The 15,162-nt window shown below is 37.8% G+C and overlaps 1 protein-coding gene across 1 annotated transcript in view; it reads right to left on the reverse strand.

The window, feature by feature from the left end:
• The window catches only part of PLXDC2 (plexin domain containing 2), a 279,753-nt gene that overhangs the window by 144,408 nt on the left and 120,183 nt on the right, over positions 1–15,162 (reverse strand). Inside the window, exon 2 of the mRNA XM_075047931.1 lies at positions 11,308–11,519. Within this exon, the coding sequence (XP_074904032.1) occupies positions 11,308–11,519 (212 nt within the window). The remainder of the gene's footprint in view (positions 1–11,307; positions 11,520–15,162) is intronic.

Here is a 15,162-nt window from a genome sequence, read left to right on the forward strand (position 1 = left end):
AAGATGCTGTCTCATTCAACTACATAGTCATCAATTGTACACCTGTAAGAATTAGAATTTTGTTTTCTAGACAAATAGGGACATTTGGTACACTTGCTTATAACTATGGAAGGAAGATGTTCCAAACATTCTCACGAAACTTGCTATAAACCACTGTGCCAGCCAGTCAGTTATACTCCCCAAATGAGCACCCACCAGGCTGCTGACATGTGGAAGCCACATTGTTGGCCCATTCCACAGCAGTAGCACTTTGGAGCCAGATTATGCCTGTTCTAGCACTGGAAGGCACTTTTCTCTCATACACCAGGAAAGAGGCATCCGCACTTCACCTGAGGTAGGAAGAACCTGAGAAAGCTATTTGTTTTGCTGTCTGTACTGGAGCAGAAAGCGAATACCTACAAGAGATCAGGGCATTTTATCCCTCATGACATTTTACTGCTCCACCTGTATGAGATCAGACAGATAGGATTTCCATCTGCAATTTCTCCCCTTTCCTACTTTTGTTGCTAAGGCTACAGAAAGAATACTCTAAGAGAGTGATGCTTTCATTTATTTAAAAAAATTTAATAGGAATTTGTGAAAAGTTATGCAGCATGCATGCATGAAGCAAATGTCCAGTAACGCTGCCACATCTCTCTACCTCTGTTAAATGTTGTGCCTCTATAAAGTCTGGTGAAGATGTGAAAGTTTGCTGTTCTTTTTCTATTTTTCTCCTAGTTATTCACACTGCGATTTGTTGCAGACTCTCCAAAAACTCCACTGCCAATTTTGTGTTCTAGAAATAAATACACTGTTTTATTACTGATGGTCTGTGAAAAGCTAGACATGCTACACATGAATGCATACCAGAGTTACAAAAGAAAGAAAACAAAAAGATCTGTTATTTTCATTACTTATTAATTTCTGTTCTGTGTATGAAGTACTATAGCTATTAAAAGCATTTCATCAGCATTTTCTTCAGCAGTTGACAGCATGTAGCTGGCATTTTTTGGAAGGACAAATGCACATTTTAAAAAAGGAACTTTCTTAACTCCGATCCCCCTCTTGATATGAATTTTGAGCTTCGGCCCCATTTATTATTCTCTTTGAAAAGCCTATATAACTCACACAATCACAATGAAGACAGGCCATTGACTTTCTGACAAATGCTGAAAGCTTTCAAGTTATAATTACTAATTTTACACAAAGGCGGTGTCTGACCAAATCGGAAATGGTGTACCCATCTGCTTACATGCCAAGTTGTTACTGTTTTGGGATAACAGATAATTGACTCTCCCATATTACAAAACCATGAAAGATTTTCAGAGTGGCACGGAGTAATCCATCAATGTCAGCAGAATTCCTACAGCTTTGAAAATCTATCCCTAAGGATTGCTGTTATCCAAACTGGAATTACGTGGCTTAATGTAACAACTTTTTACTTACCTACCAAATTCCTCTGCAGTAACAACTCAGTAATGTATTCACCCTCACTCCCTGCTCCAACCAGCCATGCACAATTTGCTGCATGCTGTTAAATGAGCTAGGGCTGTTTGTTTTGCATGGGTTGAAATGAATATCATCCTCTGCTTTTTGCATGATCCATTCGATACAAGTCTTCCTCATGAGGACACTCCAGATGAACTTGGTGAAAAGGGTCAGAAGGGAAGTGACTGGAAAAGAGAGACCTTCCCAGCCTTCACAGCCACACTAATATTCAGCTTTCATTAGCTGAATCTACTTTTCAGTGAACTTCTGCAAGCAAGGGCTGAGGCATGTATGACTGAAATAATTAACTCAGAAAGAAAGTACAAGGTCTGTTGTTGATACTGCTCATAGCTCTTTTCAGTTATAAGTTCAGTGATTCTGGAATAATTGTAATGTGCTTTAGGAACTTGGAGATGAAGAGGGTTGTGGAAATGTAAAATATTATCACAAGAAAATTCAAAGGCAGATTCCATTAAATTCTGAATCCCGTCTCCTTCCTTGCTATAAAAATTCATTATCGTCAGCATGCTAAATTAAATGCCTTGTGTGGCTACATAGCTAAGCATGTGGAAATGAACTCAGGATTACCACGGAACAACGTGAATTCCCTTACTTAGGGGTGGGGAAACTTGTTCTTAATTTCTTTGCTTCCCCATCCACCCCCAAATTTAAAGGAAACAGAGAATGAATCTCAGCTCCAGTCTTCACCTTTTTCTTTTTCAGCTATACCTGAATTATTAGCAGAACTGTCACCCCTGGAGTTTAGACTGAGAATAATGGAAATGTTGACAGGTTCATTGCTACAACACTTCTTGCAGAGCTGGCAATTAATTCAGTCCAGCTGAAGACTGTAGCAAGACCCAGTGCAAGTGTCAAGATGACCTTGTTTTAAGTAAGCAATTAATAAATTCAATACAAAAAGATATATGACGCTTTTGTCTATTTTACCATTTTGCAATTGAAAGCCTGAAAGAAAAGAAGACAATGATATATCAGTCTGCTAGCCAACTAGAAAGTGTGACATCACTGGTGGAAAACTCAGCTGGACAAGCAGAAAAAAGTGAGTAAATTAATGATTGTCCCAGATCCTAATTCTAGTTGCAGGTGACATACCGTTTGGTGTGATTTTGTAATAGTGGAGGACTAGGATGTTTCATGTATGATCTGTGCTGCTTCCAGATCAATTCATTTTCTGGCTCTTCTTTATAGCTATTAAAAATAATCAGTTCAATACTGGATTTAGCAATAATTTACAGAAATTTTAGTTTTACTTAAGACGTCATCTGAAGCAGCTTATTTTTTGAGAAAGTTCAAATACTTTCCCTAACATCACATGAAGGAGTAAGGAACATTTTTTCCCTTGACTCAGAGTTTGAAAAAAGGAGACTTGATTTTTCCGAAAATAAATTACATTCTTCATCTCCAAAGTAACATGGTAATTTTCCAAAATAAACTCTTCAAAAGTGTGAATAAAAACATTTTAAAATAGCAATAACAACCCTTTCAGAAGAGTGTAATAAAAGTTTAGAAACACTGCAATAAAATCCTATACATCTTAGCCTTCAATTACTATATCATTTAACAACAAATTTTAGCTCTCTTCCAACAAAAAAATCTAAATATTCTGCTACATAGAAAAGCTAAAGATATATCCACAGTGGTTTCAGTGCAAATCCAGCATATACCAAGACTGTTCCTCCAGTACATCCTAAATCTCTGTTGTAAATTTCAAGCTTCTAACTATGAAAATAATAATACGACATTTAACTTAATTTAGTGAGTGGATACCAACTAGAGCACAAGAACAGCTGTACTCTCTTAGGCCAAACATCCTTTTAGTCTGGTCCTCAGAACTGACTGGGAACAATGCCTAGGAAGAGTAAAGAACTCGGGGCAAACAGTGGCAATTCGCCATTTTTCCTAGGTTCCAGTGATCTGCTCCTCAGAAACTCCCTTTGTGTTTAATAATCCTTGACAAATTTCTATTTCATGAATTTGTCTAATTTTGTAAATTTTGGCATCCACAACATTCAGCATCAATAAACTCTAGAGCTTTCACTGTTTAATGATGTGCAGTAGAGAGGAATCATATGGGATGCTTGTTTAACCCCCTAGAACCTTATAGAAACACCAGAGCTGTGAACAGCACACATCCAAACAGAGACTTCTGGCCTTAAGTTACACTGGCTTAAAATCAGGAAGACAACTGTGTTTTAAATACAACTGAACACAAAATGGTCTAAGGCAACATGAGATAGGGTCTGAAATGGCAGAAAACCTGATGTAATACCACCTTCAACTGTAAACTCATTTTTTAGTTGCAGTAGTTTTAGCCCTGGCATTTCCAGGGCTATACTACACGACCAAAGGTTAATCACAGATTGAGAAAAATATTTGCAAGCCTACAGGAGGAGCTCACATTTCCCCTCCCTTTCTTGAATCTTTTACATACACCAGAAATCACATGATGTAGTAATTATTAACTGTGAACAAGAAACAGCAATACTTCCCTGAATTTTCTTAACGGAAAATAGGAATGAATGCAACTTTTGTTATGATAAAGACTTTGCAAGTAGACCAGGTAAGCTGCAGCCACATAATTAAATCAGTTAAAGTGGATTTCTTCACTTAGAACTTAAAATGATCTTAAAACAAAATTTGCCATTTCCTTTGTTTTAGGCAAGGACTCAATATTATTTGAGCTCAATAATATAGTCTATGATTTGTCACCAAAATGAAGCAACATTAGAAAGAAGGTATCAAAGATAAAACTGTTGCTTCACTTTTTTAGGTTTTTTTCCACGAGGCTTTTTGCAAATACAGATTTCAGAACAGAAGTACCGCTCTTTTGCTCTCTAAAGAATCAGCCAACTCCAGTGACAAATCTTTGTTCTGCAAAGCTTCATTCCTCCCCACTTATATGTCAAATGCTTTAATGGAAATAAAAATTAAAAACCTAAAATCTGATTAAACCTTTGTACTGAATATGCATTACTTTTATACTTCATAATCCACATTAAAATGTGACTATGCATTAAAAAAGAATTCTGTCCTGATGCAGAGATCAATAGCATCCCTGACTTTATTACACTGAATGAGCATATCAAAATGCTGTCCATGGAATTCACTCTTGCATTGTTGAGGATCACTGAAAGGGAAAGGAAGAAACAAATACTATTTAAGCAAAATATTTCACTATAAATTCAAAAGCTAAACAAGCAGGCAACTCTACACAGGTAGGTAAAGGCTCTAAGAGATGGCAAGTCAGAAAACAGACTTTAGAAGTAAAATGTGTCTCTCTTGTAGCTTGGGATGAGGAAAGAGAAAAGAAATACTCATTAAACTATATGATAGTAAGTATTTTTTCTTAAAAGCAGAACATTCTTCTCAGTAACTTGGAGGGACTGTGGTTTCAGAACAATGTTAGTGACACTGCTTTTTATTTCTAAGTCCTTCAGATGCAACTGGCATTAAAGCACTGGAATGGGGGAAAAAAAAAACCCACAAAAAAAGAACCCCGGCCAAACAAGGAAGAAAACAGGCAGGCTTGGCCAAACTGACAGCTCACTATTCGACTAGGACATTATTTAGTTTTGAGGGTTCAATTATGCATGGACAAGTTTTTCTACTTTTAATACAGTGCATTAGAGCACTTATTTGTCCAGCTGAGTGAAATTTAGTCTTAACCTTTTTTTTTTTCCTTGCTCAGACTTGCAGTAAGAACACAGTAGTGGGCATGCTGACATTGCTGTCAGTAGCTGAGAGTAATTGCTCTCAAATCCCGAGGGCTGTAAAACTCAATCCTTTCTGTTGTTTTTGCCAGTCAGAATCAGACATCTTCACTTCCATGAGTGACTGGGCCTGATAAGGGAGAAGCCTTCTTCTGGGCAGAAACTGTCCAAGAAAGTGCAAAATTCAACAAAAGATTGTTGCCAGTAGGAAATCCACCAGTGTTGTTCTGATAGGGGCAAGATGCTTTTCAGGTCTAAACTACCTAGGGATTACTAAAATTTACATTTCAGACAACATCTACAGAAACTAAAGAAAGGAGAGAAAAAGAAAGAAGGGTGTCTTTAGTTATCAACAACTCCATTTTAGTTAAAAGCAATACACAGCAGGAGAGATCAGTGACATCCACAGGAATAAATGAATAATTTCACTACAGAAAAAATAAATATGTTTTGCACTGAAATAGCCACAAATTTCTGTGCTTTCAAGCACTATGTTGAGAGGGGTGGAGAAAGTAAGATACAGTCAAATTTGATTTGACTTTGCATGCTCGACATGCTGTTTCTTGCTTGGAACTGAATCTTTTTGTCATACGTTCATTCTCTTCAAAGACTTTATATGAAAAATTACGTTTTTCTCACTCTTTTCATGATGCAAAGCAATAAAACTTTACTGTTAGCATGGCTGTACCCAGCTCAAGCCTCACTATGATTTAATCTATTATTTTATTGCTGGATTTCTTTTTGATATTTGAAGTTTGTGAAAGAGTATTGTTTTGATGTAATATCTCTATACAGTGGCAACAAACGTGAAAGTAATTCACATGTTCCAGAGTTATTTTGCAAAGTTTGTCATCTTCTACTAATGCCAATGCAAGCTATATAGTAGAGACTGCTCCATTTCAATTTCTCTGTATTTTACTTTTTGGTGTTGTACTGTTCACTGAGGGTTAAGAAGTCATAAAGATCAGGGACAGAGAATTGTGAAGCAAAGGGCAGCGCAAGTTGCCTAAAAGTCTTCTATAAAGCATGCAGTGGGAACCACTTTGCAGAAGATCTGGGATAAAGAGACAAAAATTATAAATACAGAAGGAGAATCACCTCTGTATGGAGCTCCACATAGCCATAATGACAGGATATCACTTGAAAAATGATGCACATTATAAACTACGAAAAATTATTATGCAACATTTATGCAATGCACAATTATATATTAATGTATTACGAAGCCTTTTCCAGTGCTCAGTGGCCATGCCTACATTAGCAAGTACTGTGGCAAAACAGGAATGCCTTTGTCAATACCTTTGATGATGCATACTGGGGACCCAACACCCATACTAGATGTATTTCAGGGATCAGTTCCTTTTCCAATAAGTGCAAAAGAGCAGCAGGCAATGAGAACCTCTGCTACCTGCCTCCATTACCTTTATGGCTACGAGGCTTAATGGAAGGGTTGGTCATACCATGACCATGAATCTGAGTTTGTTTTAAAAATATTAATACTCATTTACTTAATAACAGTGAGTTACTATAGAGCATACTTTTCTTTTATTAGAGTATGTGAAGAAAGTTTATTTGTTCTATTTTTCTCATTGCTTCAAAGAAGATATACTAAACTAGACACATTAAGACATATTTTCACGCTCATTGCTTTTTCAAGGACTTACAATGTTTGCAGCAACAAATCTCACCCTACACATTGCATTTCCTAGGATCTATTTATTCGGGGGGGGGGGGGGGGGGCGCGCACTTCTCAATGTCCTGAACACAATAAACAAAAGTGGTAGATTAGTCAACAAACAAAAACCAAACCCTGACCTCCAAGACTAGAGACAAGAGTACCAAGAAAGAAGGGGGGCTGGGGGAGAAGAAGAAGAAGAAAAAGGAAAGCTAGACTTGAAATTATAAGATTGTGAAATCCCAGAAATTTAAGAAACAGTTCTCTGGAAAGAAGAATTGTTGATATAAATGGCACTTCATTTTTTAGTGTCCTACCTGATTTCTCAAATATGCCCCACAATAACCCCTGTCTTTGAGGACCCTGTAACTACAGTGCAGTACAGATTTCCCCTCTTAGCCTAGCACCCACAGGACCACAAAGGCTGCATTTCCACTGGCCAGTTCTGAGCACTGGTTAGTTAGCGCATATGGGATGAGATTCCGAGGCTTCCAAACTCCAAAAAACTCCTCTAGCTTAATGGGAAACACTTCAGCTTCTGACAGTCCCAAAGTTATTCTAGGTAGAAGACTTTAACAATTGTCTTTGTGACCCTTGGCAAGAAATATGCCTTAGCCATGGACACTCCTATCTTCACAGGGAGACTCTTCAATGCTCTCACTTGCCATGAAGTCAAGAAGTCAACTCAGTTGTGCTACATCAACAGAATACTGTCTTTTGAGGCTTGACATTTGCAGTTGATTTGGACTGCTGACAACCTATTTCTCCACCTGTCCCAAGGCTATCTGCTTTGGGTATTTCTCTAGGACTGTAACATTGTGCCCATCTGTACAAGATGGGATCTCACCCTTTTTACACCTTTCCCTCTTCAGAGCTTGCTCATTCTCTCTGGCTATATTATGTAATGGGAATGAAACCTTAATAAACCTCTTACAGAGCATGGCCCCAGAGACTTACATGTTCTCCTTCCTCTGTATTTAGGCTTTAAAGTACAAATTGCAAATAAAGCAAATGGGACCAACCTCCATCCTGGGCAACATTTCTGGATTTACTACATTCTAGTCCCCAGCTGGCACATTATAATAACACTCCTAAGCTAGGAGAAAAGAGGAATATTTTCAAGATTATCATACTGTTTTATAAAGTGTTTATGATAAGCATTTGTTATACATTGATTTTACCCTATAATCTCCAGCTTGCTATCAGGCCTCCAGAAAGACTACAGATGCTACATGCCTAGAAGATCTGGCTCGCAGCAGAAACCTGTTCTTCCTGTCCTTTGTCTTTTTCTTGGCATCTCCAGTTTTACGGGTTTGTGCTGCAGCAAGACTGCACCTGTGGACCACAAAATTCCTATTCTCCAGCAACACAATGGGACTTGGAGGTCTTGCCTTCTCCTTCCAAAGGCCCTGCCCATTTATGAAGGTCCTGCACATCACATGGCTATAGCGACTGCTTCTGCTATAGTCTCTGCAATGCAGTTCAACTTCCAGAGAGCCCAGTTCAAGAGAACATCTTTATTCAAAAAAGCACTTGAATATGTACATCATTTTGCATGAGTTCTGTCCTGAATCACAGTACCAAACAAATGCAGGAGGCAAAACTGAGATGCGAAGAGAGACAGCAAATGTCCTGGGGTCCCTAGTGGCTGCACTGCTCCAGCTCTTGGACCAGAGAGACAGCATCTCTAAAGAGAATCTGACCATTATCATCTTTCCTACATATAGGAGCAGGTCCAGCCTGGCTACTGAAAAGATTCGATAAACTGATTTACAATGCACTTTCTAAAACTGGCCCTGAAGGCCTTCCACTCAAGCTGATGTTAAAACAGCCTCTGAATTAGGGCTGATGGGAGACACAGCATAGTGCATCTGTGAAGTTACAGAACAATTCCCAATAACTCCAATGGAAAATCATGAATGAAAAAATCTCATTACCTTAAGATATCAAGGAAAGCCAGTGGAACTAAGCTATGCTCCACACAAGTTGATTTTATTATTTTCCACATTATGACTGTATAGATTTGATAACACAGGAAATATGTAGAGTTATTTTTAAACAGTGTGCAGAAATTTCTGCATAGTACCTTCTCTTTTGTGCTTGGTTGCTTTTTGGTTGGTTGGTTTTGGTTTGTTGGGGTTTTTTTTGGAGGGGTGGGGTGGGGTGTGTGCGCTTGGTTTGTTTTGTTTTTTTTTAAAGCTGGATAGAAAGTAAACTCATCATTATAAAGAAAAACAGAAAACAGTATCAAGTAAAAATTAAAGACATGTTCATCATTGTCAACCTTCCTGTAGAAGAAGTCTTCCACATTTGCATGGCAAGCCTACAAAATACTTCAGAGAGAAACAGTAGCTGTGATGGAGGGATGTTGTAATTCTGTAGTGTCATTAAATATGAGTGGCAGTTAGTGCTCATTCTCTGGATTTTCTTCAGCAAGAACTGCAACGCACACAGAAGAAAGGTTTAAAAAATCAATACGCTCTCCAGCACTACCGATAAGCTCACAAGCTGCAGAAGACTTTGAGACATATGGATTCTTCCACTATGAATATCTGTTGTACACTTTACCTCCTCTATAAAGCCAGGCATCAAGGTTGTTTTGTAAAATGCCTGTGTGTTGTAGTAGGGATTTACAACAGAATGTGATAATGTGTAAAACCACAACTCAAGTCATCTTACTGTCCTGGGAAGAGCTTAGAAAAACAGAGAGCTGCGACAGAACACAAAGCCTGGATTTAATAAACTCAGTAAGGGTGATGTATTTTTGATGTTAAGACACTATAAGGCCATTAATCTTTTAGGTAAAATGGCCCTGGAAAAATACCATTCTACATATGTCCATTTGCAAGCATTCATTTTTTTCCTGAATGTTGCCATATACAAGTGTTAGAGGGGGACTTCTGACCCCTTTTGCTTCCTAAGGGCTTAGAACTCAACTGAATGGAGACACTGCATGCGGATCTATGGGTAAGCCATGGAAAGATCAGCTACATGAACTTTCCTGTACCCAAGACATCTTCCACTTTACCTGCTAAAATAAGAAGCAGGATCGATCTGTGTCATGCCCAAGTGAATTGCTACAAGTACGGCCAGATGGGGATTTCAGGGGCAAAAAACAAATCATAAAATCAATATGCAATTCAAAAATATAATTTACCAACTAGCAACTTCCACGTTTATGCAAGAGGAAGCATAATTAGTACTATGCAAGCTGGGAAGCTTAAAAAACAACAAACACAAAACACACCTGTCAGAAAGCACTATTATATTTTGACTCATACTGTAGAGACACCATTGTCTCTACAGATGGGTTTTATATTGCTTTGCTTTTGTTATTGTGTAAGATAACAACCCAAAATCTGAAAGCTGTTTTGCTTGTCTGAGAGTGAACTCCTCAGAACTGAAAAATAAATAGCACTCTTGCTTTGGAAACAGAATATAAAAACTGGAAATGTTAAACATAGCTTATTCCAAGCTATATTTTATTGAAAAATAGGATGCAGATTTTATTAATAAGAAAACCCCAAACCTAATACTTAAAAAAACCCAGTAAAAATACAATAATTATAATATGAACACTTGCTATCTGTATATAAAGACAAAATCAATTCAGCCAGTGTGTTTATGTAGAAACACTAAGATAAAGTAGAATAGCAGAATTCCCACAAATCATCATAGGTGGAGATATTTTGCACCAATCAATCACAACACAACATAACATTATGGTCAATTTCTGCTCTCCCTACACTACTTGAAACCGAAAGCAGCTTTAGAGACAGAACTGGTGCTCGCTTGGATTTATGTTACGTCCATATGAGGGCAATCTTGCAGTTAAAGATTTTTTTTAAAAAGCAATCAGAGGTTGAACAAAACCATAAAACAGAGGGAGAATGTCCCAAGACTTCATGTAGATGGATTTGATCCATGTTATTTTTCCTTGGAAGATAAACAATCAAATAGCATGGGCAAAGAGTTTCAATGACCGACCTGATTTTTTTTCCAATTTCTCACTTCTCTAGGGCCTTTTCCCCTTGATGTCTGGATATCACTCTCTATAAAGACCAGGCAAAAATCTCACAAATTGAGGTGTTTACCCCAACTTCTAAGAAAGAATTCAATTTTATTACTACTTCTTTTTCCTGTTTTCCAGCAAGAACTGCTAGAACATGGGACTTCCCATAACTGTTTTCCAGCAAAGAGGCAGACAAGAGATGCTTGGGAGACTATCTTCAGAAGTCAGAAAGGACAGGCTCCAGCCTCAGGAGAAAAAACTGGCTTCCATGTACTGATAGGGTCACAAATACAAAGACCATGAGGTTCTCTTCCCGTGTCAATGTTCAAGTACACTAAAAAAATGAAGACATTTACTTCACTTACCCTCAATCAAAGATAACAAATGGAATAAAAAAAAAAATAGATGGAATGAATTTCTACCTCAATCTGGGTGGTGTTGTCATGTCCCTCTTCAAGCAGCAGGTCCGTAAAACCCCCAGGCTCAGAGGAATCCTGCCCCATGCTGGCTCTGTTGGTGTCGACTGATTTGAGAGACTCTGAGTGCCTTCTCCACCTGTGGCTGCTTACATGTGAATCCACTAGCACATTTTCCTCCACTGCAGGGAAGCTCTGAACAACTTCATAAACCACACCTGTTTGACAAAAAAAAACAAAAAAACAAAAAAACAAACCAACCACAAGATAATAAGTGAGTGGAACTTTGGTTTACTAATCATAATTGAAAATCTAAGAATAGTACCTTTTTATAAAGATTTTGAACAACTCCATAGAATAGCCATTTACATCTCTGATAAAGTTTCTACAACAACAACATAAGAGTTTAGAAGAGTAGATAGCATATTATACTTCCACAAAATTCAAGAATTTGGACAAAGTTTTGTAGACTCCTCTGAACATCCTAAATGTTTTATTTTCCTGCTTATTTTATGTCTGGGAAAGGTTTTCCCTGTAACTTTTGCAACTTTGATACTTGCCTACCCATAGGTGTCACTTTGCAAAATAAAATAAATCAAAGAAAAAAAAACAGTTAATCATCTAACAAAACAAAAGCAGAAGAGGCAGAGAAACTGGTACAGACTTAGCTTTTGCTACTGATTTTATGTGGAAAGAGCTTGGAAGCCGTGCTGAAAGGCAAATAAACCTTATGAGAGACATGAAATTCCCATAAACATCTGTTCCAGTGCAAAAATGAAGCTGCCCCATTGTATAAGTGATAAACGCAAAGGATGCATGAAGTCTGCAGACACCCACTATATTCTCTGCGAAGGATGAGCGGTTGAGTGGTGTGTTTTACATATTCCTTTTGGACTTTATTCATGCTCATTCACAACTTTTTCATGCTCGTAAAACTATCACCAAGACAAAACCATAAATTCTTCAGTAGTTTCCAGTTTGCCCAAAAGCCAATCAAAGTATTTTTCATTAATGTACTTCAGTTAACACCATCAAGAAGGGGTTGAGTAATTTTGCATACTTTGCACTAAGAACCAAATATGCTTTTCACACTGTCTTTGGGTCTAAAAGGAGAAGCTGGGGGGTGCTCCGTGTTTTTCATGTGCCAGGAAGAAGGGGATCTTGTTCAAAAAACAGAATTGTGAGGTTCCAAATGAACTCTCAGGAGAAATGGTAAAGTAAAAGAAAAATACTGAGAGAAGGATACACTGGTAAATAAATTATTTGTAGAAATATTTCCATTGCTCCTGTTTGGCAGAAGCTTCTGAGCAAAGGAAGGCACCACTTCCAAGGTCGAACTAAGCATTGCCTATGTTGTCTAGGTACAGAAGAGACAGAAAAATAGAAAATCACCTAACAAAGGTTTAAATAAGAAGTAAGATTTTCCTGCATCATAGCAGGAACAGGTATAGGAGTCATGGATATAGGAGAATCTTCCAGACATAATACACTTTAGGCTCCATGTGATTCCATTTTTCTATCAAATTCTCCAAAATCTACTAAACTTATTTTCTAAGCCGTACAATCACTTTCAACCACAATAAAATTAACATGAGCCGACAGTGCTTTGTCACCTAGAGAAATCAGAATTTAATAGACATGCAAAATCAGCAATCTCAGGCCATAACTTTCCTCAGACACCAAGTAACAGGACTTCTTTTCTTTTAATTGGTAGCTTTTTGAAACGTGTTTCCTTGCATTTCTTAAAAGCCTTAGAACACTTGTCTTCAACAAATTGCCACCGCACTCCCTGTTGTATGAAACAATCAGCTGCCAGATGCAGAGGGACAGCTCAGCGGATGAGCTAACTTATTCCTCCTCTGTCCTTATCAAAATCTATTCAAAGCTGCCCTCCCTGCTTCAGCTTGGAGGGACTCACCATGCTGTTATGGGGGTAAGGGCATCAGAAAGCTGACAGACACATCAAACTTCCCAGATACAATCACAGATAGGCACTTTCTGCCCGCTACATGCAATGCCTGAGGCTGGATCAATGGAGGCAACGTTTGCCCTCCCAGAGCTGCCAAGCCTGCGGCACTAAGACACCTTGGCACCTTCTGTGAGGCATGGGAAGTGTTAAATGCCTACAAACGGGGGTCCCAGGCCACAGTGCAACAAGTACATGTCTGCAAGACCCCACTCCCTTCTTCTGAAGCACCTTCCCTGCCTGCCCTTGGTGGCTCAAAACCCACATTCAGAGGGAAAGTCAATAAGCATATTTAACGCTATTTCGCTCTCCCACTGCAGCCTAGTCTTTTTGTGGCCAACAATCAACATGTTGAGGCAATCATCTGAATTACCAGATAGAAAATATGAAAGTTAGGGGAGGGTCTTAAATCCTATTCACTTTAAGTTGAGCCTCATCTGTAGAGGAAAGCTATTATACTTTGTTCTTCCACATCCTGAATAGAAATTAATGTGGTTTCTAAGCCTTAAGGTGTTGTAACATAAACTACTTTTTAAAATAATAATAATATAGTGCTGGAGAGAAGAAGGAGATAAACACTTTGGGGTATTTCCACTGGCTTGGAAATTCTACACATTTTTCTCCATAATTTTCTTTTATAGTGCAATTGCATCATGGCATCTGCAAAATTTGGCATGGGCCTTTCCCCATTAGAGAAGCCTTTGATGTCATCAGTGCACAACTTTTATCCTGTTTGAACTGTTTCAATTATGTGATTTTTCTCTTGAAACACAGAAAACATGTTTACTGCCATTAAACTGATAAATATTGTTTTACAAGTACAAGCTATACTGACATAAGGAAGCTGTATAATCATCTAACTGTATTCAGAATGCATTATATCCTTCTAAATTTTATAGTAGCAAGAATTAAATGGATGAACTGATAATGTTTTCAGTTTAAAACTAGTCTTAGGGGTTTTTTTCACCATTATCCATGAGAGCTTCTACCAGTGTTATCACTAGACTAGTTGACTGTCCTGGACTGGCAGAGTGGGGATACTGAAGCTACAATGTGAGATAAAATCTGGATGTGTTTTCAAGGAATAAAGAGAGAAATTTGCTGTAGGCTTCCTTCTTCATTAGACCTTTTCCTTAAGCTACTGCGGATGGAGAGAGAGAGATGATAGACTTGGCCAGATCAGCTCTGATCTAGTGTGATGTCTCTGGTTTATTCTGACAGATCTCTAATGCTGAGAAAGTGACAAACCAGATTTTTTTTTTTTTTTAAATGAGCTGAACAGAGTATTTTCCTTTTATGTAAATATAATTTAAATATATAAATTCTCAGATAATGGATAGATAAATTAATTTTCAAGTTCTAAACGCAGGCAGCTCATGAAGAAAAAGCATTCAGAGACCTAAAATTGCAATACTTTACAAGTTAGAACTATTTCATGTTTCTGGTTGAAATCTCTGTGTAGCTAATAAATACATAAAAGGCATTTTAGAGGAAATGTACCAAAGTATTACACAAGATCTTTCAGATCTTGGCGCTCACACCTAATTAACACTGAAGGAGAACGTGTCATTCAAATCAATTGGAAAGCAGCCAAATGCTGTAATATCTGATTAATAATAAAATCACAATATTGGCAAACATAGATGAGTAGTAACTTGTTCAACTTCTATGAACGGAGACTCAGAACTACAATAAGCCCTCAAATGTGTTAAAATTGCAACTACAGTTCTCGACTGATATTTTTATGTGCAAACCACAAGAGTGTTATATATAGTCCTGTCACTGGCATGCAAATACCTCGGTGTGAAGGTCTGTAGAGCTGATATTGTACCGTAGTATTTTGGAAGTAGTAAAAATAGAGTACAGGTCTTTCTAATGAATACGTAATTAAGCTG

This window comes from Buteo buteo, chromosome 2 (assembly GCF_964188355.1).
Source record: "Buteo buteo chromosome 2, bButBut1.hap1.1, whole genome shotgun sequence".
NCBI lineage: Eukaryota > Metazoa > Chordata > Aves > Accipitriformes > Accipitridae > Buteo > Buteo buteo.